Genomic DNA, 25,969 nt, shown 5'->3' with positions numbered 1-25,969 from the left:
GAGGAGATAATCGGCTAAATTTTAAATTCAAGAGAAAAATTACCTAATTAAAAAGTTTAAAAATGTAATCGACTAAATGTAACATCCCACATCGTCTAGGAGAGTGAATCATGTAAGCCTTATATGTATATTCACATCTCTACCTAGCACAAGGTTTGTTAGGAGCTCACTGGCTTCGGGTTCCATTGGAACTTCGAAGTTAAGCGAGTTCATGTGAGATCAATCCCATGATGGGTGATCCACTGGGAAGTTCTTGTGTGAGTCCTAGAAACAAAACCATGAGGGCGTGGTCAGGTCCTAAAGCGGACAATATCGTGCTATGGCGGAATCGAGCCCGGATGTGACAATTTAGCATCAAAGCCAATCCCTGACCATAAGTGTGCCGACCAGGACTTCGGGGTTCCTAAGGGGGTGGATTGTAACATCTCACATTGCCCAGGGGAGTGGATCTTGTAAGTCTTATATGTATATTCTCATCTCTACCTAGTACGAGGCCTTTTGGGAGCTTTTGGGAGCTCACTTCGAAGTTAAGTGAGTTTGCGCGAGAGCAATCCCATGATGGGTGACCCATTGGAAAGAGTTTACGCGAGAGCAATCCCATGATGGGTGACCTACTGGGTGAAGTTGAGCTCGGAATGTGGTGGGTCCGGGCCGAATTGTGACACTAAAATTAAAATTCAGACAAAAAATTGACAACTTTATATAAGTTCATAGATAAATCGACAAACATCTCTAATAATAATAAAAGAAATACAAAATTAAACCTCGCCGTAAAGATTTGTACCTTGGGGGCAATAGCGGCCGTCTAAAATACAAAAACTAGCTCACATTTTCCGCTGTCCACATCCAGCCAACACCCCCCACATTTCCTTAGCTGGCTTCTGTTCTTCATCCACCACCACACCCCGCCCAAATACCATCCATCCCACTACATAACCTCCACCCAAAATGCAATCACCGGCGGCAACAATGGCGGCGGCGATGCTCCTCCTCCTCCTCCTGCTGATGGCGTCGATTGTGGTGACTGTGGGAGCAGCCAACACAAACAGCGTGTACAGTCCATGCTCAGACACCAAGATTCAGAGGTCCGACGGCTTCACATTCGGGATCGCATTCTCGTCCAAGAACTCCTTCTTCCTAAACGGGAACCAGTCGCATCAGCTCTCCCCCTGCGACCGCCGCCTCTCGCTGTCCTCCGCCAACTCCCAGCTCGCGCTCTTTAGACCCAAAGTCGATGAGATCTCCCTCCTCACTATCAACACCTCTTCTTTCCAACCGGTAAATGAAACTCTTATATTTTACTGTTCTTCTGCTACAGTTTTTGAGCTGGATTGAAATGCGACTGTTTGATTACCCAATTGATGGGACTGGTTCCGATGCTCTTGATTCTTTGTACCGTGTATGTTCATGTGATTATCCATTAGCCCACTTGGATTTAAACCCTTATGTGACGATTTTAGCCGGCAATGTAGCGATAAGTGAGCAATAGAATCTGTCATCTTTAGAAAGGAAAATTGAAGTGTATAAATCGTACTGTGAGAGTTACATAAGCTGGGGAGGTCAAGTTAGCAAGAGTTCTTAAGTAAATAGTGAAAAGAAACTGCGGTGCATTCGTTTAAGTCTACAAGGATCTTCTAGTCTTTAGTTTTCTTCTGCATCATGTTCAGTGAAGAATTTTTATTTTACAATATAATGTTTGGAGTAGAGGTCGCACTTGGTGCGATGACAAGTGCCTTCGTCCATGAGCGGTAGGTCTCGGGTTCGAGACTTGGGAGCAGCCTCTCCATAAATGGGGTAAGGCTAGCCGACATTCACCTCTCCCAGACCCTGCGTAGAGCGGGAGCCTTGTGCACTAGGTACGACAATATAATGTTTGGAGTGCATTTTATTTTACAATACAATGGTTACGGAAAATAAAGGAAATTACAGAGGAAGAGGATACTTTTGGAACTTCTGAGGAGCTGTCTTATTGACTGTTTCATTCATACGTATAAGTGATTTGAAGGCATGAGTGTGAAATGAAATTCTAGAACTCAGTGCATGAGTGTGAAATGAAATTCTAGAACTCAGTATAACTTCAAGAGGAATCATTTCTGATCGATGACTACGGAAGAAAATGCTAACCTATGACTAAGAAATTCCATTGAGAGATTTAGATTTGCTTCATGAATTTTGATAGGGTACTTGACCTTCAGATAGAATTCGGCGCGGGCTTTCCTTTTATGCTGTCAACTAATACTACTCATCCCATTATATCTGAAGGTCAAATTTGGTCCTTCTTGCAAGGCTCTTCCACTCTTCATATTGGTTGTGAAGATCGGGGCAGGTGTAATCTCAAGCTCAGTAACATTTATTATAGGCCTGTTAGCTGGAGCATTTATTTTGCCACCATTTATTGGTATATTTGGAAGTGGAGATGTAAAAAAACATATACGATCAATTCCAGCTTCCCTGTAACCCAAAATTTAGGTTTCTGACTTTCATAGATACTGGGGTGGAGGAAGCCAACTCCTCTGCTGTTCGCAATCCCCCACGTAGTAACATCTTACTTGGTTTGAGTTGGAATCCCTCTCCTCATAGTACAATCAAGTTAGAAAAGATATAAGAGTGTGGAAAACAAATCATTCATTGTCATGGGAAACCTGGAAATAATTTTGCCCCTATAAAATATAAGAAGCTAAACATAATTACATCTGTGGTGTTGTTTGGCAACTTTGGCTTTGTGTATGTTGACTTGTTGCTTTTCTTAACTTTGTATTCATTTTCCTCTCCTATGTTTATATCGTGACGTGGATCAGATCATTAAATGATATACCCTTTTGAGCTTTCTAGGATTCATATGGTGGATACATGGTGGCGTTCGCTGGACGAAAATATGCTGCAAGATCTCTCCCTGCCTTTGTTGCAAACAGCACATACATAGTGACAAGTTTTACCTTGGTAAGTATGTATAATTTTGAAGAGCTTCACTCTCTTGCGCATGAAAGGACAAAAATTAAGGGTAGTAATATCCACACCCATTTTTACTTCTCACACACCCTCTTAATTTTCGGCCGTCGGATCGAATGAATTGAAGAAGACCAATGGAAAAAAATTGACAAAGGTGTGTAGGGGTTAAAAGTGGGTTGAATAGCACTTTCCAAAAAGAATGGTTGAGATTTAACTAAATCTCATTTGGTTAAATCTCAACCCTTCACTCGTGAAAAAACATGTGCGGGGGAGAATTTCCGTAACCTTGAATGAGTCGATGTTTGTTAAATGGTTTTCCATTTGTAAAGTCTCTAATCCAACAAATGGGTTTTGGTGAAGGTACTCGAGTTTCAAAGGGGTAGGCTGCAAAACTTGTATTGGAAGAGAGATGGGTGTGCCAAATGCACAGGAAACTCCAATTTTGTTTGTCTTAACAAACAAGACTGCGCCATTAAAATGTCAAGCTGTAAAAACCGAGGGGGTTCTGTAGATTGCAGTCTCGGGATACAACTGGCTTTCTCCGGTACAGATAAACATCTGTCGGTTCTCAATTCATGGTATGAGGTGGAGAACCTTCGGCAGTATTCTCTCTATGGGTTGTATTCCAATCTCAGAGATTCTCTCACTAGCCAGTATAACAAGTTCTAAACCTCTACTCCAAAGTATTGATTTATTGTGTTCGTGCGTATTGATGTTAGATTTCGTCATTCTTAATCGTTGCTTCCTCTGTCTGTCCTCTTTGTTGTCCTCTCTGTTTTTTTTGCGATTTGGTATATCGAAATTTCTACAGATGTTGGACATGTAATTATTACCGGTATAAGATTGGTGCGAGTGATATGTTTTTGTAGACCTGTTATTGTTGGAATCAGATATTCATGCTGTGCAGCAGATAGAGATGTCTTGTAAATTGAGAATGTATGCGGCCCTATCTTCTACAGTTGGTTTGAGGACTGATATAAGTTGCTATAGACTTAAATTTGAACTCTTCACCGTCGTTTTGATAACAGAAATCGCTACCATGCCTCTGGTCTCGGGGTCCCTGGCGAAGAGTTTTCAGGCATTACTCTGTTATATAATTTGTAATCGAGTCCCTCTTAGTTGCATCTGTACCTGTTCCTTCAACTTTTCATGTACTCGTACTTGGTAGCGATGTCGGACTGCAATATACCCACATTATCAGAGAGGACACGAACATAAACTACGAGTTATGACAGGTTTAGTGAACATCATTTTCGTGTCCTTAAAATTCCGATAGCATTTGCGCAACACTTGTGTTGTTGCAAGTGTTTCTCTACACAAATTTGAATAACACCAGATCACAACGAAAATTAATGTGCATTAAACCATCTTCTATAACCGCGGCAATGTATATGTGTTAAAGAATAACTGGACGCTATCCGGTAGAAACTTATATACCGATTAATCTCATGAAAACCTAAAATATTTCAAGAGATATAGGAAATCCGACGACCATTTCAATTGTTCTGAATGTCTAATTTCATTCCTAAATTGGGATGCTGCAGAATCTGAAACTCGATCAGTAATGAATACCGCGTGGTATATGCTGCCTCAGTGCTCTGTAGCTGGAAAAGAGGATGAGGAGGCGGAAAAGGTGTGAAATCTTCAACTTCTTTGGCTTGTTGCATTCATGAAGCGAGGTTGCTGATGCCAAAATAGACTGTTTTCTGTTGAAAGGCATTAATAGCGTAATCAACTACAAAATGGCCAAACTGTGATTTGAAACGAAGGCCATATCCGAGCCCAACTCCGGATCCTGGTTTGCCAAGCCTCAGGGCTGGGTTTCCTGAAATTCCAAAATTAAATCGACTTGATTTCAGGCAAATAAACAAATTTAGGAGATCAGAACTACAATAACAACGGAAAAGGTAATGTGGTAATGTGGCCGTGTAGTAACAAACACAAGGTTAAGTGTGGTCAAGGATTAGCAAGAGCAAGATAATCACCCGAAGATGCAGTAAGTTGCCCGTGAATCTTATGAGAGGGTTGGAAACTAAGCCTCTGAGCCTGCACCAAACTCGGTCAACCAAGTTCCACTTGTACTATTGTATCAAATTTTCACTCTCAATTTGGTTGAGCTACTTTGCAGGTTGGGTTGGTTACCAAACGCGGGGACTTAAAAAGTGATTAGTTACTCCAATCAGCGGTAGAACTTACCACTGGAAAGAGACTGGACTTGGGTATGCTGGGTGGAGTGCTACCTTTTTTTTGAGAAGAGTGGAGTGCTACCTTTAACAATAGGTTGTTTGTATCAATGACTCGGCTATGGAGAAGAAAAACTTTCTAAGACACAGCTCTCCAGTATCGAACTCTCATTTGTTCTGCTAAGTTGCTAACCAAGTGTTGCTTTTGGGGGCTTACTACTAAAACTGGCCGCACAAAAATATTATTTTGTCAGCTGGCCCTTGAAAACATTTGTAACAATGTGAACCATGTTGAAAAGAGAGGGACCACATTGACGGGGTTAAATTGCAACTAAATTCACTGAAAAGATTTAACGCATGTCATTCTTCATCCACTCTTGTATTTGAGTGTTCACGTGGCAGTGGTTAACTTGAGCTGCTTGATATAGCTTGAGTTCTGAAACAGCATCATTGTTGCAAGGCCACTGACTCACTGCAAAATAGAACCAGAGCAGTGGCATCCCTAATGCTAAAACGAAAAATGGACAGCAGGCACAATAAGTCAATTCCTTGAAGAGAAATTGTAAGATTAGCTCATCAGCAAGAAAGGAGTGCTGGTGAGGTAGAGAGTGCTATTGGAGAAACTATGGAGCAAATCAGTGCTCGAATAGCGGGGTTCACCAAGATGGTGAATAAACAAGGTTAAGAAAGCTAATAAGGGTAGAGGAATACACTGCCAGCGAAACCAATAGGAGGGCGGTCAAGTGGAAAGGATGAAAGCTGAACAAGATGGGAAATATTCTTGGTCAAGACTCAAAACAATACTCGGGCAATGCAAAAGGTGGATATTCCAACATTTCATAGAAACTAACCGAGAAATTGGGTAAGGAAGTGAAGTTCTTTCAGTTGAGTCCAATGAAGGATGATCATAAAGTTATATATGCGTCCACATTCTTGGTAGGTAAGGCTGATATTGGTTCCAAGATTACCCAGTTGGAAAAGGAAGAGATCAGCTGTATGGTTCAGAAGTCTTCCTCACCAACATTGTCACTGACCATTCATGACCAAAATACAGACGAGTGCTTTGGAATCAATTAGTCAAAAGAAGTTACGGTAAAGGATCTTCGCATCAGTTCTTCCTGAAGACAACAGAAAGAACCGGTATAACAGCACCAGCCCCCAGTTCCTTGCCTAAAGGGTCCACATATAACAGCACCAATCTCAAGCCCAAGGTGACAAGTGACAACAACAGAGGTAAGGGCAAAATCAGTAGCTTTAGGTATACGGTAACAGCCTTACCTACCAATAAGGGAAGGGAAAAGGCCTCTATTACACTTTGATGAGGTTTTTAGATCGGTCATAGATTTCAAGATCAGCAACTTTTTTTTTAATCTTCTCATCAGTTTGTTAGCCACAGCCTACAATGTATTTCCTTTCCCTTATTGAAACATTTAAAAAGCAGACTTAATTATTTGGATTAAATTTCCAAGACCGATAAACCAATAACCAAGTCAAAGAGTTGAAATATAACCAAGTGGAATTTGAACTCACCAGGTACATGATGAGAAGACCCCAAATCAGTTCCACAGTCCAAGAAAACAGCACCTTCCACCATCTTGTTCTAAACAGTAGATACAATTTGACCAAAAAAACAAAAGTAAATTGTGAGAATTCATATTTACAACAAACAAGTTGTAACAGATTAATTACTCACCAAATACGAGTAATAAGGTGCCTGATAAATCCAATTCGATCGTTTCTTTAAAATTAAAAGTGTCTAGGTTAAGCCATATGGCATAGCTGAAAGAATGTTTCTATTCTATTGGTTTAAAACGATTACTAACAAATGATCTCGTGGAAAAGTACTCAGGAAATTCTAGAATGACTTTCGAAGATAACAAAATAATGCAACAAATGTCCTAGATTACTAGAATTTGAAGCCAAATAAAAACACTGAGGGTATTACATACAAAAGGTAATGTCAACTCGCTATTAGCAACCAGGCACGATCTCCCAGATCCCACCGCTCCTTCACCGTACCCTCGAACACTGCCAAGACCTCCAATTGCAAATGCTTGGTAAGGTGCCATGTCCCCTACAGTGGAACCACCAGTCATTCTGTCCGAGGAAAAAGTATGGGTAACATAGATAGAAAAAGGTTACAGTATCCATAAATTATACAAAGCAAATAGATAAGAAGAATTGTGCTTCTGAATCACCAAGTGCAAATTATGAAGTTCCTGCTGTGAAAGTGCTCAAGAAAGCGAATAATACACAAACTCAAACCCAAGAATTACCATGGTTCAGCTATGCGCCTACATCCACAGTGGACACAACAAATCTCCACTATATTAATAACGGGTGAAATAAAATATCTTATCAAACCTTTAAGTTCAAGGCTTGATGAAAAACTAGAGACGACAAGAACAAGAAAAAACTCTTATCTTTTTCTCTTCTACACACTCTTCCATTCAATATTCTCTCACTCTAATTCCTTGAGTGGTATTCAATTGTTTTGCTCTATGCTCACTCTCTCTCTGGGATGGTACCCGCTCATATTTGGAGTGGAATTCTGAATGGTATTCTCTCTTGCTTGCAATCCAAATTCATGTCAGAAACTTTCCTTATATATCCACGAAAGAGGGCTTTACCAATTAAGAAGGAATTGGGAACTAATTACCAAAACATATTCCTTCTTCAACTGGGAAAGCAAGTCCAACTGGAATAGGGTATCATCAAAGACTACTAGTTCTAATTCATGTCAAATGCTTCTTGCACGCTTGCTTCCACCCTTCACATTGTACAAACACTGCCCTCCTGCTCAAACTCTGTACAATAGAATGAGGAACTAGCTCACCTCGTCAAGAGAAATGCCGGCCCAAGTTTGACTCCCTTGGATGCAACAAATTTAAACTTGTTGAAGATTAGCCATTTAGATAGAACTGGTATCCCTTGTTCTATCTGCAGACTGAACTGCACTCAAGACAAACTCCCTGTTAGTTTCACATATCATCTTTCACATTATAGATCAAGATATGAAGAAGTCTTACATGAAAAAAACTATGATCATTTGCCTTTGCGTAACGAGATTCTTGCTTTAGAACTACCATACTATCATGGGGACTTCCACTGCATGAAAATCATCTTATAACGTAAAAGGATTTGTCAAACAAATTCAGAAACTAAAGTGCTCAAAACCTAGATTACCTGCAGGTGACAGGAAACCCATCAAGATCTAGGCTGATAGGGCGCCCATTATCATTCACTGGCCGGACATGCTGTATAGCACACAATGAATTACCGGGGAGCGACAGTGTAGAAGAAATTAGATACCACAAGAATTCTTATAAGTGGAAAATGTAGTAAGGTACCTCGAACTTTATGCTAGTTGTGCTACTCCATTTGGAACTTGAAGGTTCATTCAGATCCATGCCTACCGATAATCGAGATAAATTCACACCTCCACTACCTGAACGTGAGAAATTGTCCATGGGAATGCCGTGAACCCCTATCTCGGGTGAAATAGAATGCTGAGATGTAAAAAGGGAAACAAAATTTGTATCAATTATGGACGGGTTACGATAATAGAGAAACCGGATTGCTATACAGACTGTAGTGAAGTCGTTTATAGTTTTTTAAGATTCTCCAAGTTGAATAACACAAAAAGAAGATACAAATAAATAACCTGTATTACAAAGGACTGTTGAGCTAGCCATTCGGGTCTCGGTCTTCTATAAGCCAGCAAAACATTAGAATCATACAGCCCCTTATCCCATGACACATCAAGCTTCTCACTCCCCCCAAATAAATTTGGATGTTTGATGCAAAGACTGCAATGGGAAACAAAAACGTAACAGGTTTGTTCAACTAGCCGAAAAACGACGTTATCCCCATATCCTTTCTTTACCCAAATTGCATATCCCGCAAACCAAAGACCGAAAACTTCAAAACATCAAGAACCCAAATTTCATAAACTAAAATAAAATAAAAGAAAAGGAAACTCTTACCTTCCAATTATCAGAGACAGAGGACTGCCACTACCATTACTGTGAGAAAAGGAATGGAATCAATCAATCATCCAATGGCGGAAAACAAAGAGTAGAAGGAATGAAAGGAACAAGAACCTCAAAGGAGGAAGCATCAACGAAGCACAAAGCTTGTGAGTGAAATCAACATTGACATCAATCTTGGCTGTTACATTATTGAAAACAAGAATTATGCAGAAATCAAAAACCAACCCATTAATCCCAAACAAAAACAAAACAAGAAGAAAACTTTCACAAACAAATTAACTAACAATCTTGGGTAGCGAAATGAAGGATTGTTACTATCTCACCTTTGCCAGCATGAATGCTCTTCTGAGCTCCCATCCCGTTCCGATTAACTTTCCTTAATCAGCCATTAAAATTTGAATGGGAATTTAGGACTTTCGAAGGGATTGGGCACTGCACTTGCATGAATGAAGAAGCTGCCTAGAGTTCCACAGCGTAGAGAAAGAGGAGAGAGAGAGGAGAGAGAGAGAGAGAGAGAGAGAATGAGAGAGAGGGAGAGACTGATGTCCTTAATAGTGTAATTTGAGCGAGGAGAAAGGGGAAGAAGCGGTTCCTTGCCTCCAATGTTTGTTATCCCTTTTGCTTCTTCAGTGGTCTTCTCTCCACGTGGGTTCCAAGTTCGGGAGCGTTCCATTTTCTAAAAAAAACAAAATTCGCCATAAACTAAAACTTCTAATGCTATTCAGTACTACGATTTAGTGATATTTATTTTTATTGGTAAGTGAAAGGTCTTAAGTTCGATTTTTGTTAAAGACGAATTTGAACCACAGTATTGTTAACTCATTGTGAGGCCAAGTCCACCCATCTCATTAGTGTAGATAATATCGTTTGTTAAAAAAAAAAAACCTAAACTTAAACTTTTAATACATCAACAATAAAAAGAAAAGAGCATTGGACGCCATTAAAGAAATAGACCTATCCCAAATATGCGTGTTAGAAATTGAAAGCCACACTCGTAATCGCATCAGCAACAAAGTTTATTTCTTGAGAGATATGCTTCCACATCTCACAATGGAATGAGGATGCCATTCAGCGAATTGTTGAAATTTTTTATATTATTTAATATATTTAATTTCCATAATTGAATGAACATTAAAATGGTGGGTTTTCAGCATGAAAACAAAAGGCACCGAGCAGTTCATGTTTGTTGGACTCGTTTTTCCTCAATTGCCAAGTGGTACCTAATGGAAGAATGCATGACTATTTGTACATGATACTTGATTGAAGTGAAAACAAAACTCACTCGTCCAACTCGTAATGATGATGGTGGTATTGACTATGGTCGTCCTCTAAACAAAGGAGTGAAAATACGTCTAGATGAAGTTACATGGACACAAGCACATGGGCATATGCTAGTCAACACAAATGCTATCACACCATTTCAAAACTAAGTCGAAGCACAATTATATTTATTACTTTTGTTGATGCACAAAACCGGAGGTCTTGGAACAACGTAAATCCGACCGTGAATCTGCATGAAATGTAAATAACACAAGATGTATCGTGGTTCACCCCAAGGTTTGGGCTACGTCCACACTGATTATGTATTTATCTGAGAGGTGAGGGGGATAGAGAGCTCTGAGAGTGAGAGCTTGGAGAGGGAGTGGGGAGCCTTAGGCATTGGCCTCAGAAATGGCTTCCTCCAATTGTGGGGGTGATGGGTCCTTTTATAGAATAAGGATTCCTCACTTATTACATATTTGCCCGTTCCTTTATTACATAATTACATTTAAGTCCCTCGAGTATTTATACGAGGTCTAAATACGAGGCCCTAAATATGGTATAAACAATAGTCCCCCAAGTCTTCAGTCAAGAGAGTCTTTTGGCTGGAGACTTGAAATTCAGTCCATGTGTGGGCCGAAGTAACTAGATGTTGTCTTGAACTTGATGCTCGATATGAGACGGTGCTCAATCTGAAATGATGCTAAACTAGAAGTAGCACATGCTGCGAGGCTGCGAGGCTCGTGGCTTATGTTGCCTTGGTTGGCTCGGCTTGTGGCGATTGAAGGTGAGGGAGTCCCTTTTATAGAATAAGGGCTCACTCCCCAATACATGAATGATGGGCTAGAGTTGATGTTCTCTAATGATGGTGAGAGAGTCTCTTTTATAGAATAAGGACTCGCTCATCAATACATAAATGATGGGTTAGGAGTGATGCTCGCGGCGAGGCGGTTGTTCAGTTGGCGACGATGCTCTCTAACGAAGGTGAAAGAGTCCCTTTTATAGAATAAGGGCTCACTCATCAATACATGAATGATGGGCTAGAGTTGATGCTCTCTAATGATGGTGAGGGAGTCCCTTTTATAGAATAAAGGCTCGCTCCTCAATACATAATTGATGGGTTAGGAGTGATGCTCGCGGCGAGGTGGTTGCTCAGCTGGCGGTGATGCTCTCTAACGAAGGTGAGGGAGTCCCTTTTATAAAATAAAGGCTCGTTCCTCAGTACATGAATAATGGGTGCTCTCTAATGAAAGTGAAGGAGTCCCTTTTATAGAAGAAAGGTTCGCTCCTCAGTACATAGATAATGGGCTAAGTCCCCCAAGTATTTTCATGAGGTAGTTGAGGCCCAATATATGGTGTATAGTGTAGTCCCCCAAGTCTTTGGTTAATAAAGTCTGTTGGCTGGAGACTTCAAATTGAATCCATGTATGGGCCGAAGTGGCGGTTTTTTGGAGGCTGTATTTGTATACCCTGCACTGAAGCTTTGTAGGTGAAGCTTTGCAAGTGAAGCTTTGAAGCTAGAGCTTTGTAAATGAAGCTTTCGAAGTTGGAGCTTTTGTAAATGAAGCTTTTGAAGCCGATTGACATGAGTGATGCTCATGAATGTTTATGTTGATTGACATGAGTGATGCTCATGGATGTTGACATGAGTGATGCTCATGAATGTTTATGTATGACTAGATGAGTGATGCTCATGAATGTTTATGTATGACTAGATGAGTGATGCTCATGAATGTTTACGTATGATTGACATGAGTAATGCTCATGAATGTTTATGTATGATTGACATGAGTAATGCTCATGTATGATTTGAAGTACTAAGCGTACTTTTGATCACCTGGTTGGTGGCATAAAGGAGAGTACGGGTTGTACATTTTATCACCTGGTTGGTGGCATGAGTGGCTAGTTGCCAAATGATATTAGAGTACGGGTTGCACATTTCATCACCTGGTTGGTGGTAATAGCGGCAGGTTGTCGAATAATTTTTTGGAGTACTGGGCGTACTTTTGATCACCTGGTTGGTGATAATAGCGGTGGGTTGCCTGAATAATTTTGGAAGTACTGGGCGTACTTTTGATCACCTGGTTGGTGATAATAACGGTGGGTTGCCTGAATAATTTTGGAAGTACTGGGCGTACTTTTGATCACCTGGTTGGTGATAATAGCGGCGGGTTGCCTAAATAATTTTGGAGTACTAGGCGTATTTTTGATCGCCTGGTTGGAGCTATTTTAGGCTTATGGGCCCACGCCCTCCACACAACATTCCATTCCAGCCCATTTATTTTGGGCTTGCCGTTTTTTTTTTTTTTTGTTTTTGATTACCCTCTGATGGGGTTTATACATATTACCCTCTGATGGGGTTTATACAGATGTTTCAGAAAGATAAAATAAATTACATCATTCTGGTGGGATGTTTATTCCTTGCTTTTCCTTGCTTTTGCTTTCTATTTTTGCTTTCTCTTTTCTCTAAATTGACAGCTGCTTTGGACAACCTTTCTGACATCGCCCATTTGCTTTTCTCTGGATTTAAAAAAAAATAAGAACATGCATCCGTCGACAAAAGCAAAATTATAATCTTTCTCTTTTAGCTTTTGCTTTTACTTTGCAGAGTGCAGATGGCACTCAAGTTCTCTGTTTCCCCATGTGTTCATGCCTCTGCATAACCAGGAGGAACTTGATGATGACCTTTGACAATGAATGGATCATGACCTGTCACTTCCCCTCCTCTTGGTGTTGGAGAAGCCCAAGTGGCACGTTCAGCTTTCCTTCGACGTCACTGATCATTAGCACTGTGTTTGTCCAGGGACACTAGACACACCTGTTGTCCGTGGAGCAAATTCCACAAGCTGGAGAACGAAGAGGCCGGAGGCAGCTAGGTCGTCCCGGACCCCGCCGTCGCTGCTGCAGTCACAAGGAGATCGTCAGCGTTTGCAGAGAGAGAGAGGGGTGATTCGCCATAGAAAATACTTGGGGTGATGGTGTTTTCCGCAAAGCTTCTCGACTCGACCCGAACTCGAGTACCCGACTCACCATTTCCCAGGTCATGGACTCCTCATGGTTCAAGAAATCAATTCCCAAAGTCGTACTGATGAAACATGAGCAGGAGTTTGATGAGCCGAGCGACAAAATCACGTCGAAGCAGACAGAGACGCTGACCGCGTTTCATATGTTGTCGGAGGGATTTGATATGTCACCGTTTATTTGAGGAGAAGAAGCAGGAGGAGAGGGCGGTTCATGACGACGTAGTCGACGAGCAGCGTGGTTTCGGAAAAGGGAAGTTAGCGATAACGGCAGGGATATTCGCCATGACGCCGTCGTTTTTTCTTGATTTGGGCTGTATATGAATTTGATCGAGGCAGTGATGGTGCCGTTTTTTGTTCGCCATTTTTTGGATCTAACCGTTAAGATTCATAGATGGACACACACATAGACGCAAAATTCCGGCCTTTCTAATAAGGAAATAAAATATGGAAAAATATTTGAGAAAGCTTCCCTTCAATTATGCAATCCGCGAGGAGTATAAAATGGAGAGAGAGAAATAGATTTTGGTTCTATTGGTGTCGTGTCTGGGCTGCTTGGAGAATTTGGCCACAGAGAGAGGGGTTTTGGTTTCTTGGGTTTTGCAGTGATTCTGCAAGTGTTTGATTTCTTGGGTTTTGTAGTTCACGGCGGAGGTGAAAAATTGAAAGAGAATCGACATAACTTTTCGTGTCGATTCTCACAGACGGCGCCAAATGTTGATGCATAAAACCGGAGGTCTTGGAACAACATAAATCTGACTGTGAATCTGCATGAAATGTAAATAACACAAGATGTATCGTGGTTTACCCCAAGGTTTGGGCTACGTCCACACTGATTATGTATTTATCTGAGAGGTGAGGGGGAGAGAGAGCTCTGAGAGTGAGAGGTCTAAATACGAGGCCCTAAATATGGTATAAACAACTTTGAATGCTTCTTCATTCACTTTTAATAGAACAAATCTTATATACACAACCAACACCTTCAAATACTTGTGTTGGAAATGCCTCGTAAAACAAATCATTATATCAGAAGAGTTTCTTCACACTCAGACATTTCACACATGGCTTAAAATTATGTAAATACTTACAATCATTACATCTATCTATTTAATGTAGACCCATCAAATTAATTTATTTCTTCTCTGACTTCTTTATATAATGATGTTATATAGGTTAACACACAACTGCAAACTAAAAATGTTGTATTTTCTGAATCACTTTGGCAAATGGTCCTGACCAATTTGCACGAAGGTATAAAGGTTATGTCATCAACGTGTCCAAATTTCATAAGAAAGAAAATGAAAAAAGTATGACTACTCAAAATTGTTGGTGTTGTTTCGTAAGTAGACACTACGAGCTATGCTTCTGTTAAGGACAAAAGGCCTTGCTAAGGTGATGTCACCTACCTATTATGGAATGTTGAAAGATGTGGTTGAAATCCAATATACCAATGCTTTGAAATTTGTTTTGTTCAAGTGCGATTGGGTTAACGCTCTTGGTGGAGTGAAAGAAGATGAGTTTAAATTCACATTAGTGAATTTTAATCATTTGTTATACAAAGAGAATGTTATTGGGAACGAGCCTTTCATTTTAGCATGAGACGCAAAGTAAGTTTGTTATATACAGGACCCATGTGATAGGCATGTTGTTGTTAATATGACAGTGAGGGATCTATTTGATATGCATTGAACAGATTCTTCTCAGACCCCAACAATAGTGCCTCAAGTAGAGATTTATGCACCCTAGCAATTGGATGAAACTATATTATGAATGATGATGGTGTTGGTTGGGTCAGGGAAGGAGTGGATGGGGCAACCGTAGACATAAATGTTGAAGAAGTTGATGGTCCTCCTGAAAATGAGATGGAAGAATGACTAGCCATATAATGCATTAGTTGCTAGTTATATTGCAAATTGTTTGAATCATGTGATCATTTCATTACTTTTAATTGACATTATCTATTTTTTGTCATTGTATTTGATATTATGTTTATTAGTGCATGTCTTCTTTATAATATATATATATATATATATATATATATATATATATATAAGGTAATTGGCTATATATTATATTTATCTACATCAACTTTTTGTGATGAATCATCATGTATATATACTAATTTTTTTTGTGCAACCAGAAATGGCACTAAAGTGAGGAAGAGGTAAAACAGTGGAGGAACTCATTCCCCCATCTCCAATGAGAGCTAAAAAGGGTAGGTCACAAGCACGATCATCTCAGCAACATGGACAAAGTTCGAATCAGCCTTAGCTATCTAGCGATCTCAACATGCCACATTCAATCAGACTCAACTATAACCACCAGTTACAAAGCATACACAATCTCAGTTAGAGATGTAACTACGTCAACACAATCCATTTGCCTCTAGTCATGAGGATGAGCCTTCGACGACTTCACTAGACGAAACATGTTTGCAATGCTAAAGGACCATTAATTTTTCTTAGTGTTTATTGTATCATTCAAATCATATTTTGCTTATAATGAATTTATAGGTGAAATTAGTCTGAAGGTATTAGGAAAGGTCGGGGTGCTGCTATTTCTATCCTAGAGTGGGGGGACTGAAACAAAAGTTCATATTGATTTTGATTGTAAATGGAAGCCAATAAAAGAAAATGCAATCAAGTTTAGTGGACAACTTGGAATTATAGCACGAGATAGTCAAAAGGTTCCTCTAACATATGTTTCATGGGTTGAAATGCTTGATCATATAATAGATGACATTTGGAAAGAAGTCATGGTAAATAACACTTACAAAACTTATTAATTTTACTTGTGCGAGTAAGTCTTCATTTCATTAATAGTTATAGTTTAATAATTGTAGGATATCACGGATGTCCCTGATGCATATAAATTTCATTGCTTAAAGGTCATTGACAATAGATGGAGGGATTGGAAATGTCGGGTTAAACATAGATGGTATGACCCATAGTGGGTTGATGAACAACGTTTGTTCTTCACTTCCCTTCAAGTTACTACAGATCCATGGAAGACACTAGTAACATGTTTATTTTCTAAAGAAACAAAAACAACACAATTAAATTGTATATGTGTAAGTGCAAGTTTAAATTTTCACGTGAGCTTGTCTTTTTTTTTTTGGACTCTTCAAATATGTAGTAGCACAACGAGAGACACCTTTATTACATGACATTTACAAAGTAGAAAAGTCTTCATCAGTAGAGAGAAATTATAAAAGAATAAACAAACTAGTTGCAATAGTAGTGTTATTATACAGAGCATTATGAAATTAAGAAGGTAAATTGTATTATGTAAACTAGTGGTAGCAGCTATGCTATAAACTTTCATAGTTTGGGGCTTATGTAAATTGTTTCTGTTTAACAACCTCTTTTTTTTTTTTTGAATCGCAACCTTTGTACAACAACCTCTTAATAGGAACATCCTCTGTATAATCCAAAAACATCATAATCCTATTCTTTGACAATTATGAACATTTTGATTAACATTTTGTGATTATTTTTTGCTTTCATGGATAGCTGGACAGTCATGAATATTATTAAAACATCAGATTGCATTTGACATGGAAAGCTGGAAATCTTTTCTACATTTAACAAATTCATTACTAACACGATTAATATATGTTGTGCTCTTAAAATGAGATAGAAGAGAGAGAAAATTGATCGATTAAGCATGTTTATAAAAACACAAACAAGGAAAACAAAGAATGACGATGAGGACCTTTTTGATGAGGAAAGTGGCGACATTGTTGTAAGTATGAATTAGTTTAATTAGTTTTCCCTCAAAATATATGACGAAGATTGCATATTCACATCATTTTTATTAGTTAGGTTGTATTATTTTTATGTTTTGGTCATGTGAATTGATTGACGCATGTTTAGAATCAATTTAATGAATGCTTGGAAGAAAGGGAAGATCATGAGCAAGATGAGGATTATCGAGAGGAGGTGTTTACTAGAGTTATGGGACATGATGCACATGGACGTATTTGCATGTATGAAATAGGTACAACTCCATCTCAAGTGTTTGGTCAAAGTTTAAGATCTTTTGACATTAATGAGGATAGCATACGAGAGGAGGTAGAAAGACAATATAAGACCCAAATAGATAATCTTAAATCAAAGCATGAATCTGAAATTAGAGATCTTCAATCCAAGTACAATGAAGTCAGTTCGAAACTCCATCTCGTGGTGACCCATATTGGTTTACAAGTTAACACATCAGCAAGCGAAAGTGGACATGTATACTATATTCTAATGTGATCATGGTTTCTTTTCAATTTATTAGAACAATTTAGATGTGAAAACTAGATTAATTTTGATTTCTTCCATTTATTGTTTTGATGTTAAATATAGATGCTAAGCACATCAAACTAGCAACAAGGAACACTTGGAATGAGCACTGGCCTCAGTTAGACCCAGATGCATAGAAGCAATTGCTTTCATAAAAGATTTGTTAAAAGAACATTACATTGATAAATTAGATTAAACTTTTTATTGAAAGTTGTGTAATTTTCATTTTTCAAGTTTGGATGGAAGGTTATGATGGAGAGTCTCGATCATAATTAAACTTTTGAACTATGTTGGGGCATTTGAAATAAAGAATATGCTCATGCACTTTTGGGACAAGATTTTTCATATTTGACTTTTCACTCTTTGGTAGGATTATGAATGGTGTTCTTTAATGTTAGCAATTATAAAGCACAATTCAACATTTGATATTAGTACGATTGTGAATAAGATTAAAAAATGTAGCCTAATGCTTTTGTAGAAAATTTCATTTCTAACATGTTTTTATTCCGACAAGAATAAATTGTAGGGTTTAAGCATTTACAACTCGTCAAACACGTCGAAAATATTTTGTTTAATTCCACATCAAAGCAGTTATGACGTCAACTTTGTGTTGCAAAACCGTCGTAAAATAACTTTGCGACCCTAACAATGCGTCGCAATAAATTGGAAAAACCTTACAACATGGGTTTGTTGTGATGCAAGTTCAAGTGTCGCATGACTGGCGCTATACCACAACTCTTTCATGGTTTTACACGACGAGATTTTAGCGTCATATTTAACGAGTTTTTTTTTTTTTTTTTTTTTTTTTGTAGTGAATATCATATTTCTTTGCATTTTTATCATTTTCTTTAGGAAGAAAGAAGATTAAATTAAAGAGAAACCTCGGAGACACCCAAGGCCTTGAGAATCATACAAGAGAGCCTTTTTTGCTTGGGTAAGAATACACTCATCCCAAATATATAAATCAATACAATTATGCCCAAGAGAAGTAATAACGTCCTTTGTGAAGTTTGCTTCCCTGTAGACATGATTCCATTCTACTAGCTCAAACGATGAGGCAAGCCATTTAATGTCCTCAACAATGAACCTAATTCTCCATGGAACTGCACACTTTCCAGAAACTGTATCAATGACAACCTTTGAGTCCCCTTCCACCATAATTTTCTTGATTTGACGTTGTTTGGCTAGAGCCAAGGCATCCCGGAGAGCCTGAGCTTCAGACATGGTGATAGTGTTTGGTCTAAGATGTCGAACACCCGTGAGAGAATGTTGTCCTCGATGATTTCTGATTATAAAACCTGCAGCAGCAGAAGAGCCCTCCACCAACCCATCAAAATTGAGCTTGTAAAAACCTTCTGCAGGTGCCTTCCAACTAATGGTGTTGCTTGAGATCTTAGTCTTCCTTAGTTTCTGCCTCAAATTAGCCTTCAAGAACTCTTTACCAGTTGTAGCCACTGCTATCAGATAGTGAGTTGGATGAGGTTTAATCTGTTTAAAAACAAAATTATTTCTATCATTCCACATTTGCCAACAAAGAATTAGGATTTTACTAAGATCAGAAAGATCATCTTTATCTAAAGCTAACATCCTCATTAACCAATCATTCATATTGGTAGTGGAAGAGGGTGGAGACAGGTTCTTACAAAGCTTCCAAACTTCTTGAGCATGAGTACAGTAAACAAAATGGTGTAATTGATCATCCTCCGCAATATTGCATAAAGGGCAAAGAATTTGACCATTATGATTATACTTACTTAATCTTTTGAAGGTAAACAATCTATTTCTTATAAGCAACCAAGCAAAAAATTTAATATATGTGGAATAATAAGTTTCCACACTTTTTTAGTAACTCTTTGAAAGGTTTGCTGTTGGTATCATCAATTTGAATCCAAGTAGCTAATTTAACCGAAAAATTTCCATTAGGAGACGGTCCCCAGATAAACTCATTCTCCATATCACTTAAAAGGATAAAGATGACAAAAATTTTATCTGGCACATCATGAGGTAGCAATTGAAGGATTAACTCCTTGTTCCACATTTTATCTACTATCACATCACTAACTTTTAGATTTAAATTTAAAGAGTTTATTAAATTATCTTGAACAAGAGTGGACAGTGAAAAAGGAAAAACCAAATTATGGGACTAAAACAATATGTTTTGACAATTTCCCACAATCCATCCCATTCCCCTTTGAACAATAGGTTTACTAGCCAGGGTTTACCATTCATTCTAATAAATTTCTCATTGGTCCTTTTATTTTTGTCATATAAGTATCTAATAAATTAATCATCAATTCTAGCTGTCATTCCTAAATATCTAAAGAAATCGAAGTATAATCAGTTATGTATTGTGAATCACATATATGTAATTGTTCTAAATTTCTATAGCACTTATTTATTCTTATTCACTTCTGCCATCTAACTTATTATGATTTAAAAATTCTCACTTAATTAATGTAACAAAACCATCTACATTAAGATATGTTTTAGCTGCCCGCTATTGTTTTGAATTTTATACTTTCTATGATTGAAAATAATAAAAAAAAGCCAAATCATCTAAAATATGTTCAAAATATTCTAACAAATTTTGTGAATTACTAAAATCTAACATTAATGCTGCATGCACACAACCTTTTTCCCATCTCTATATTTTTTCCCTAATCTTGTGGATCTATAGTATCTAAATTTAATATATTTCCTGCTATATTTATTTGTTCAATTTCCTTAAGTATGATATCCTATTTTTTCTAGGTGGTCAAACCATATTTTCATCCATGTAATCTCCTCTTCTTTGTTCATTATATTGCCCACTTGTTTGTCATTGAAATTGTTCATTTATTATGGCAGTGTATTCTAGATTATTATTTACACCTGATCTTCCACTCTCTTTTGCTAGGTTACATTCAATTTTTAGTTCTAATGAATTATTGTACACTTTTGCTCCTAAAATATGTTCCACTCTTATATGTAAAATTACTTGTTTCATTTCTTCGTCTAAAATCATGTGTGGTCTTAAATCATGTCTTATATTTTTGTAAATATTGTTCCTCATCTAAATTATCAATATCTTCTATGAGTTTATCTACAATATGACCAAAATTTTGCTCAACTAAACTAATATCTAAATTATTAAAGGCATATGTATACTCTAACAAATACTTTCAATTTCACTTTCATCATCTTCTAATTTATCTAATGGCTTATAATTATTAAATCTAATTGTTGCTTCTCCTGTGCTGGTTTCATATATTTGTACATTATCTGGCTACTTATTTTTTGCTATTTGTAAATTAGGTTATATCCATTGGGTTATTTATAAAAAGCTATTATCATTATGTTTTGCTTCTATCATATTTACATGTTTACTTCCAAATGTTTGGACTAAAATTTGAAATTCTTAATAAAACTTATGATTGTATTTATCAGACACTTTATATATGTACATTAAACTAATACACACGTTTTTTTATATTCTCCTTTCATATTATAATTTTTTTGTTCTTATGCTTACTTGAATATATTTACTAAATACATTAATTACCAAAAAGTAATTTGGAATACAACATATAATTGTTAAGTTTGAACTTAAATCAACTTCAGTTGTTGCTATTGATGCTTGTTAGTGATTATCTCATCTATCATCATATACGTATACTAAAGTTTTTGTGCCTACTTGTACTCTAGTTAATCCTACAATTCAATCAAGATAGTGCCTATATGAATTTGACTAAAGTGTGATTTTCTTAAGTGATTAATTGCTTCATTACTAAGTAAATTAAGTGTAACTTTGTTGTCAATACAACCAGCTTCACGTTAACTAATCCTACTTACAATTCTACTTTTATTTTCAAATAAACCTAGTTGATACAAATTATATTTATTTTTCTAAGTTCTCTCAAATCATTTTCTAATAAATTATTGTGCTTCTTCTTCATTGGGATAAATATTTTCTACTCTAATTATTTCTTTTCTTTTTCTCCTGTAGAGTTTCATTTTCTATTATCAAAATGATCAATTTTAGGTCTTTTAATATGATTATTTGTGCTCAAAGTTAAATTTTCTAAATTTTGTAATAAAGGTGTCGTATTGATGAAGATGTGTTATGTAAAACTTGATTAATTTTTTTTATTTGTTCTTCAACTTGATCTAATGTCACATCCCGGCCAAGGCCCCTACCACATTCCGGGCCCGACTCCGCCGTAGCACGATATTGTTCTCTTTGGGCCCTGACCACGCCCTCACGATTTTGTTTCTGGGAACTCACATGAGAACTTCCAAGTGGATCACCCATCTTGGGAATGCTTTCGTGCAAACTCGCTTAACTTCGAAGTTTTGATGGAACCCTAAGCCAGTGAGCTCCCAAAAGGCCTCGTGCTAGGTAAAGATGGGAATATACATATAAGGCTTACATGATCCACTCCCCTGAGCGATGTGAGATGTAACAATCCACCCCACCTTAGGGGCCCGACGTCCTCGTCGGCACACATCTGGCTAAGGATTGGCTCTGATACCAAATTGTCACATCTCAGCCCGGGCCCTCACCACATCTTGGGCTCAACTTTGCCATAGTACAATATTGTCCGCTTTGGGCCCCGACCACGCCCTCACGGTTTTGTTTCTGGGAACTCACACGAGAATTTCCTAGTGGATCACCCATCTTGGGAATGCTCTCGCATGAACTTGCTTAACTTTGGAGTTCCGATAGAACCCGAAGCCAGTGAGCTCCCAAAAGGCCTCGTGCTAGGTAGAGATGAGAATATACATATAAGGCTTACAGGATCCACTCCCCTGGGCGAAGTGGGATGTAACATCTAAGTTTAAAACTAATTATATAATTAAATTGTTTTGTCTAATTAGATTATTACTATTAGTTACTTGTATTGAAAATCTGTTAAACAAACTGGTTTCTTATCTAATTTACTAATTTATTTAAAACTTTGATATATTTTCCATTTGGTTCAGGAATCGATTATTAAACTAATCATCTATCTATTTTATGATGTAATTTGTCTACTTGCTTAGTTAAATCCTTTTGTACTAATTGTTTTATTTGAACTTCTAATTTTAATTGTTCAACTATTTTTAGTGGTCCAATTTTTACTTGTTTGGGCTTACTATCTATAATATCAGTAAGCTCTTTTATTTCTTTTTTACTAGAAAATCTCTGATTATTTTTATAATTATCTTCTAATTAAGATATAATATATCTAGATTTTGCCTAATGGTTTTTAGAGAATTTTTCAAAAAATAATCTAATAATTGAGATAATCTATCATAAATTACAGTTTACCTTTCTCTAAGATTATTGCTAATTGATATTTTAATAACTCTCTTTCTTCTCTCAAAGTCTCTAAATTATAATCGGTTACTTTTTTTGCTGCTAATACGTTATGCTACATTTCTTTATCTTTACTTGTAAATGTAGGATGCTCAATATAACTATGATAAAACTTTTGCTTCATGAGAGTCTTGTTAATTTTCTGATAAATATGTGATAATCTTCTCTTTATGATAGTTGTAGTTGGATGTCTAGGACAATAAACTCTTGATGGTTGTGGTTGACAAGGTCTGCAAGAACAACAATAGTATTCATGCAAAATTAAGCAAATGTGTGATATCAGTTGTGTTGATGACTTCTGTTCTCGATGTACTTTACTACTATAATTATACTATTAAAATGCTAAGTTTGGCTTTGATACCAAATTTGAAGCAAGTACTATTATAACATCTAGAAATAAAACCTTACACATGAAACTCGACATGTTTCAGCTTGATAACTACTCACAATGCAGGTATAAGGTCATAAAGGCTAAACTCAGAGGTAGTGAGAATTTAGAGGTATCCTGATTAATGTCTAGTTATTTGCATGGCAAACTCTCAAATATAACATATGCTCAAACAAAGTATGATCGTCAATTTAGCAACATAATAATATAGATACAATAGTGTTTTCTTATTTTGGGCTAAAAGTCTAATTAAGCAAACACATTACAAAAAAAAAGGTAAAACATACTTTGTTGATATACATAGTTCTTAATATTAAGATGACTTAAATTGTCCTTAATATTGTGAATATTTTTTTTTATTATGTTTCCCTTAGTTTGTTGATTTACAAAGTATGTATAACATAGTCCTTAATATTAAGATGACTTAAATTTGGGTGTTTCCATTAGTTTTTTTATTTTATTTTTTATAGTCAATTTCTTCTTAATATTGCTCTAACAAGAATGTCTTCAATAATAGATCTGATTCTCCAGGGCGTACATCATTTATTTTGAACTGAATCACTAACTAGTTTGGAATCCCTCTATACTAATTTTCAAGAATTCTTTCTGTTTTGCAAATTTAAGAGCATGCCTAACAGCAAAAATTTAATCTACCGTGATTACATTTTCTCCTAAATTTCTAGCTTCAACAATAATAGGGCAACTGTTGTTGCAGTTCATTTAGGAGTTGTTGAGAATAGGAAAAGGAAAGAACAATATGTAAGCTTGGAATCAAGAGAAACTGAACAGCTAGCTCTATAGTAGTAATTGTATTCAAATTAGACTTGCTTTTTAGCATCCTAGTACAAGCTATTTATACAATAAAAGGGAACTTAGTACATGAAATAAATTGGAAAACCCAATAAACAACAGTTTTCAACATTATTAACCTTTTTAATCTTGGAATCTGATGGATTTTGTAACTACCTTCCTAGGAGAATCCTTGGTAATAGAATACTCATTAGATGATGACCTTTTAGACTTTAATTCTATCAGTGACTCTGCATATGGTCCTTCATCAACTGTTCCCATCTCAGATCACAAACCCAGCCGATTGCAGCATTGATTCTAACAATAGACAGATCAAAGTTGATATTCCAAAAAGCTGCCTCAGAAGGGCACTACTTGATCACCTCATGATTATGCCCAAGTCAATTTTAAAAAATCAAGGACTAACCATGACAACCATAGAAGGAAATTTAGCTGGTAGGGCTAAACATTTCTATAAATCAAATTATTCATGTCATTCTATATTTGCCAACATAACAATGATGTTTTATTATGTTTGATAACTCAATATTTTCAAAACTTTGGAATGATGTTTTATTAGGTTTCCATGCTCTTATTAATGACAAGCGAAGATGATGCCTAAAACTTCTCAATGTGTTCAAGATTACTTGTTGGTGAAGAATTGGAGTACCTAAAATTTTCCACTCCAATAGTTGGCGTTGTCTGTCGGAAACGTATAAAAAGATGCATGGAGAAGTCGTGAACGTCGTCTAAGCTACAATGGGGGCACAAATTAAAACTCTAAATAGTGAAGATTTTATGTCCTTCTTTATGATTTCACAAATTGACAAGGAACTTTTTTATATCCATATTGATATGTTGTAGCATTTGCTAAATTAGAAAGTGAATGATGCATGTTTGTGCAAATTTCGCTGGGAAGTGACTACGTCGCGAACGATGTAGGATGGATTATGATGGGGCAAGGATCTTTGACAATGCAAATGTTGAAGGAAGAAGGAAAAATCAGAAATTCATGATGGTTGCGGGACATAAGACTAGCCGAGAATTTGGGGCTCGTCGTGTACTATGGGAACAAGAAGATAAGAACTTCTTTGCTTCTTTATGTTAGCAAGAAATTAAAAAAAAACAATTTATGATAATATATAATCCTAATTAAATATCAACAATACTAATTGTTGTTATCAATTCAGAGTCCTAGTATAAAATAATGATTCAAAGTTCATCGTTGCACCAACCAACTTTGGCAGTGTACGCTCCATACTCCGCGACTGCTCCATGTAGCACAAGAGGAAAGCATTCATTGAATTTGGAATTCTACATGCTATATTCCCAGAGGGATTGCCACAATCCTCCATCCCCATGGTGTTAGAATTTATTCAAAAAGAGACTTTTCACAATTTACAAATTTTGTGAACTTAACCAAGTCTTATGCAATGGTTAACAACCCATTGATATGGGGCATGGGCTAACACCAATATTGCTAGAGAAGACATTATGTACGATGTTAATAGGGAATTTTTGAACTCATTTGCACCAATGCAATTGGCGGTGCGGGCATGCATTGAGCTAATCCTTCAAAAGATTCGATTGCACTCATACACAAGCATTTTAGAGTTCATTTTGGCACTATGAATGATGCCGAGTTGAGAAGACTTTAGCTTTAAGAGAATCGAAATTGAAGGGAGAAATTGGAAAGTAGAGGTACGACTGTGCATTGTTTGTGAAAAACACAATTCAGGTGTCTTGAAACGCTCAAAGTAAATG

The 25,969-nt window shown here is 37.0% G+C and overlaps 3 protein-coding genes across 4 annotated transcripts; 1 reads left to right on the top strand and 2 right to left on the bottom strand.

Moving 5' to 3' along the window:
- The first annotated feature begins 728 nt into the window (after positions 1 to 728).
- On the top strand, positions 729 to 3,858 carry LOC103448116 (uncharacterized). The gene is made up of 3 exons (XM_008387355.4): positions 729 to 1,278; positions 2,833 to 2,940; positions 3,310 to 3,858. The coding sequence occupies exons 1-3, from the start codon at positions 949 to 951 to the stop codon at positions 3,616 to 3,618; spliced, it is 747 nt and encodes a 248-aa protein (XP_008385577.1). The 5' UTR covers positions 729 to 948; the 3' UTR covers positions 3,619 to 3,858.
- Positions 3,859 to 4,288: 430 nt separating this feature from the next.
- Positions 4,289 to 9,786, bottom strand: LOC103430029 (outer envelope protein 39, chloroplastic). 2 transcript variants are annotated; one of them, XR_011573268.1, is made up of 11 exons: positions 9,448 to 9,719; positions 9,236 to 9,302; positions 9,119 to 9,157; positions 8,797 to 8,941; positions 8,483 to 8,641; positions 8,319 to 8,389; positions 8,162 to 8,240; positions 7,969 to 8,084; positions 7,082 to 7,229; positions 4,935 to 6,732; positions 4,289 to 4,774 (listed from the first exon to the last, which is right to left on the bottom strand). XR_011573268.1 is itself a non-coding variant. In XM_029088702.2 (11 exons), the coding sequence occupies exons 1-11, from the start codon at positions 9,479 to 9,481 to the stop codon at positions 4,617 to 4,619; spliced, it is 1,086 nt and encodes a 361-aa protein (XP_028944535.1). In that variant the 5' UTR covers positions 9,482 to 9,786; the 3' UTR covers positions 4,289 to 4,616. The 2 variants fall into 2 exon arrangements, 1 of the variants encoding a protein (XP_028944535.1); XM_029088702.2 differs by having other exon boundaries at positions 6,663 to 6,732; positions 9,448 to 9,786.
- An 8,768-nt stretch (positions 9,787 to 18,554) lies between these two features.
- Positions 18,555 to 19,298, bottom strand: LOC103448138 (uncharacterized). The gene has a single exon (XM_008387384.2). The coding sequence runs from the start codon at positions 19,296 to 19,298 to the stop codon at positions 18,555 to 18,557; it is 744 nt and encodes a 247-aa protein (XP_008385606.2).
- Positions 19,299 to 25,969: the final 6,671 nt, after the last annotated feature.

The sequence above is a fragment of the Malus domestica genome, chromosome 11 (assembly GCF_042453785.1).
Source record: "Malus domestica chromosome 11, GDT2T_hap1".
Taxonomy (NCBI): Eukaryota; Viridiplantae; Streptophyta; class Magnoliopsida; order Rosales; family Rosaceae; genus Malus; species Malus domestica.
Note: the sequence above shows the minus strand (reverse complement) of the source record. Positions and strands in the feature narration are given on the sequence as shown.

Excerpts from the sequence above, each read along its gene's own strand:
- LOC103448116 (XM_008387355.4), top strand. The coding sequence starts at position 949 with ATGCAATCACCGGCGGCAACAATGGCGGCGGCGATGCTCCTCCTCCTC. Across the intron at positions 1,279-2,832 it reads ACACCTCTTCTTTCCAACCG|GATTCATATGGTGGATACAT; the intron begins GTAAATGAAACT and ends TGAGCTTTCTAG. Across the intron at positions 2,941-3,309 it reads TAGTGACAAGTTTTACCTTG|GTACTCGAGTTTCAAAGGGG; the intron begins GTAAGTATGTAT and ends GTTTTGGTGAAG.
- LOC103430029 (XM_029088702.2), bottom strand. The coding sequence starts at position 9,481 with ATGGGAGCTCAGAAGAGCATTCATGCTGGCAAAG. Across the intron at positions 8,241-8,318 it reads GGGTTTCCTGTCACCTGCAG|TGGAAGTCCCCATGATAGTA; the intron begins GTAATCTAGGTT and ends ATTTTCATGCAG. Across the intron at positions 4,775-6,662 it reads GTCTTCTCATCATGTACCTG|GAAACCCAGCCCTGAGGCTT; the intron begins GTGAGTTCAAAT and ends TTGGAATTTCAG.
- LOC103448138 (XM_008387384.2), bottom strand. The coding sequence starts at position 19,298 with ATGAATGATTGGTTAATGAGGATGTTAGCTTTAGATAAAGATGATCTT.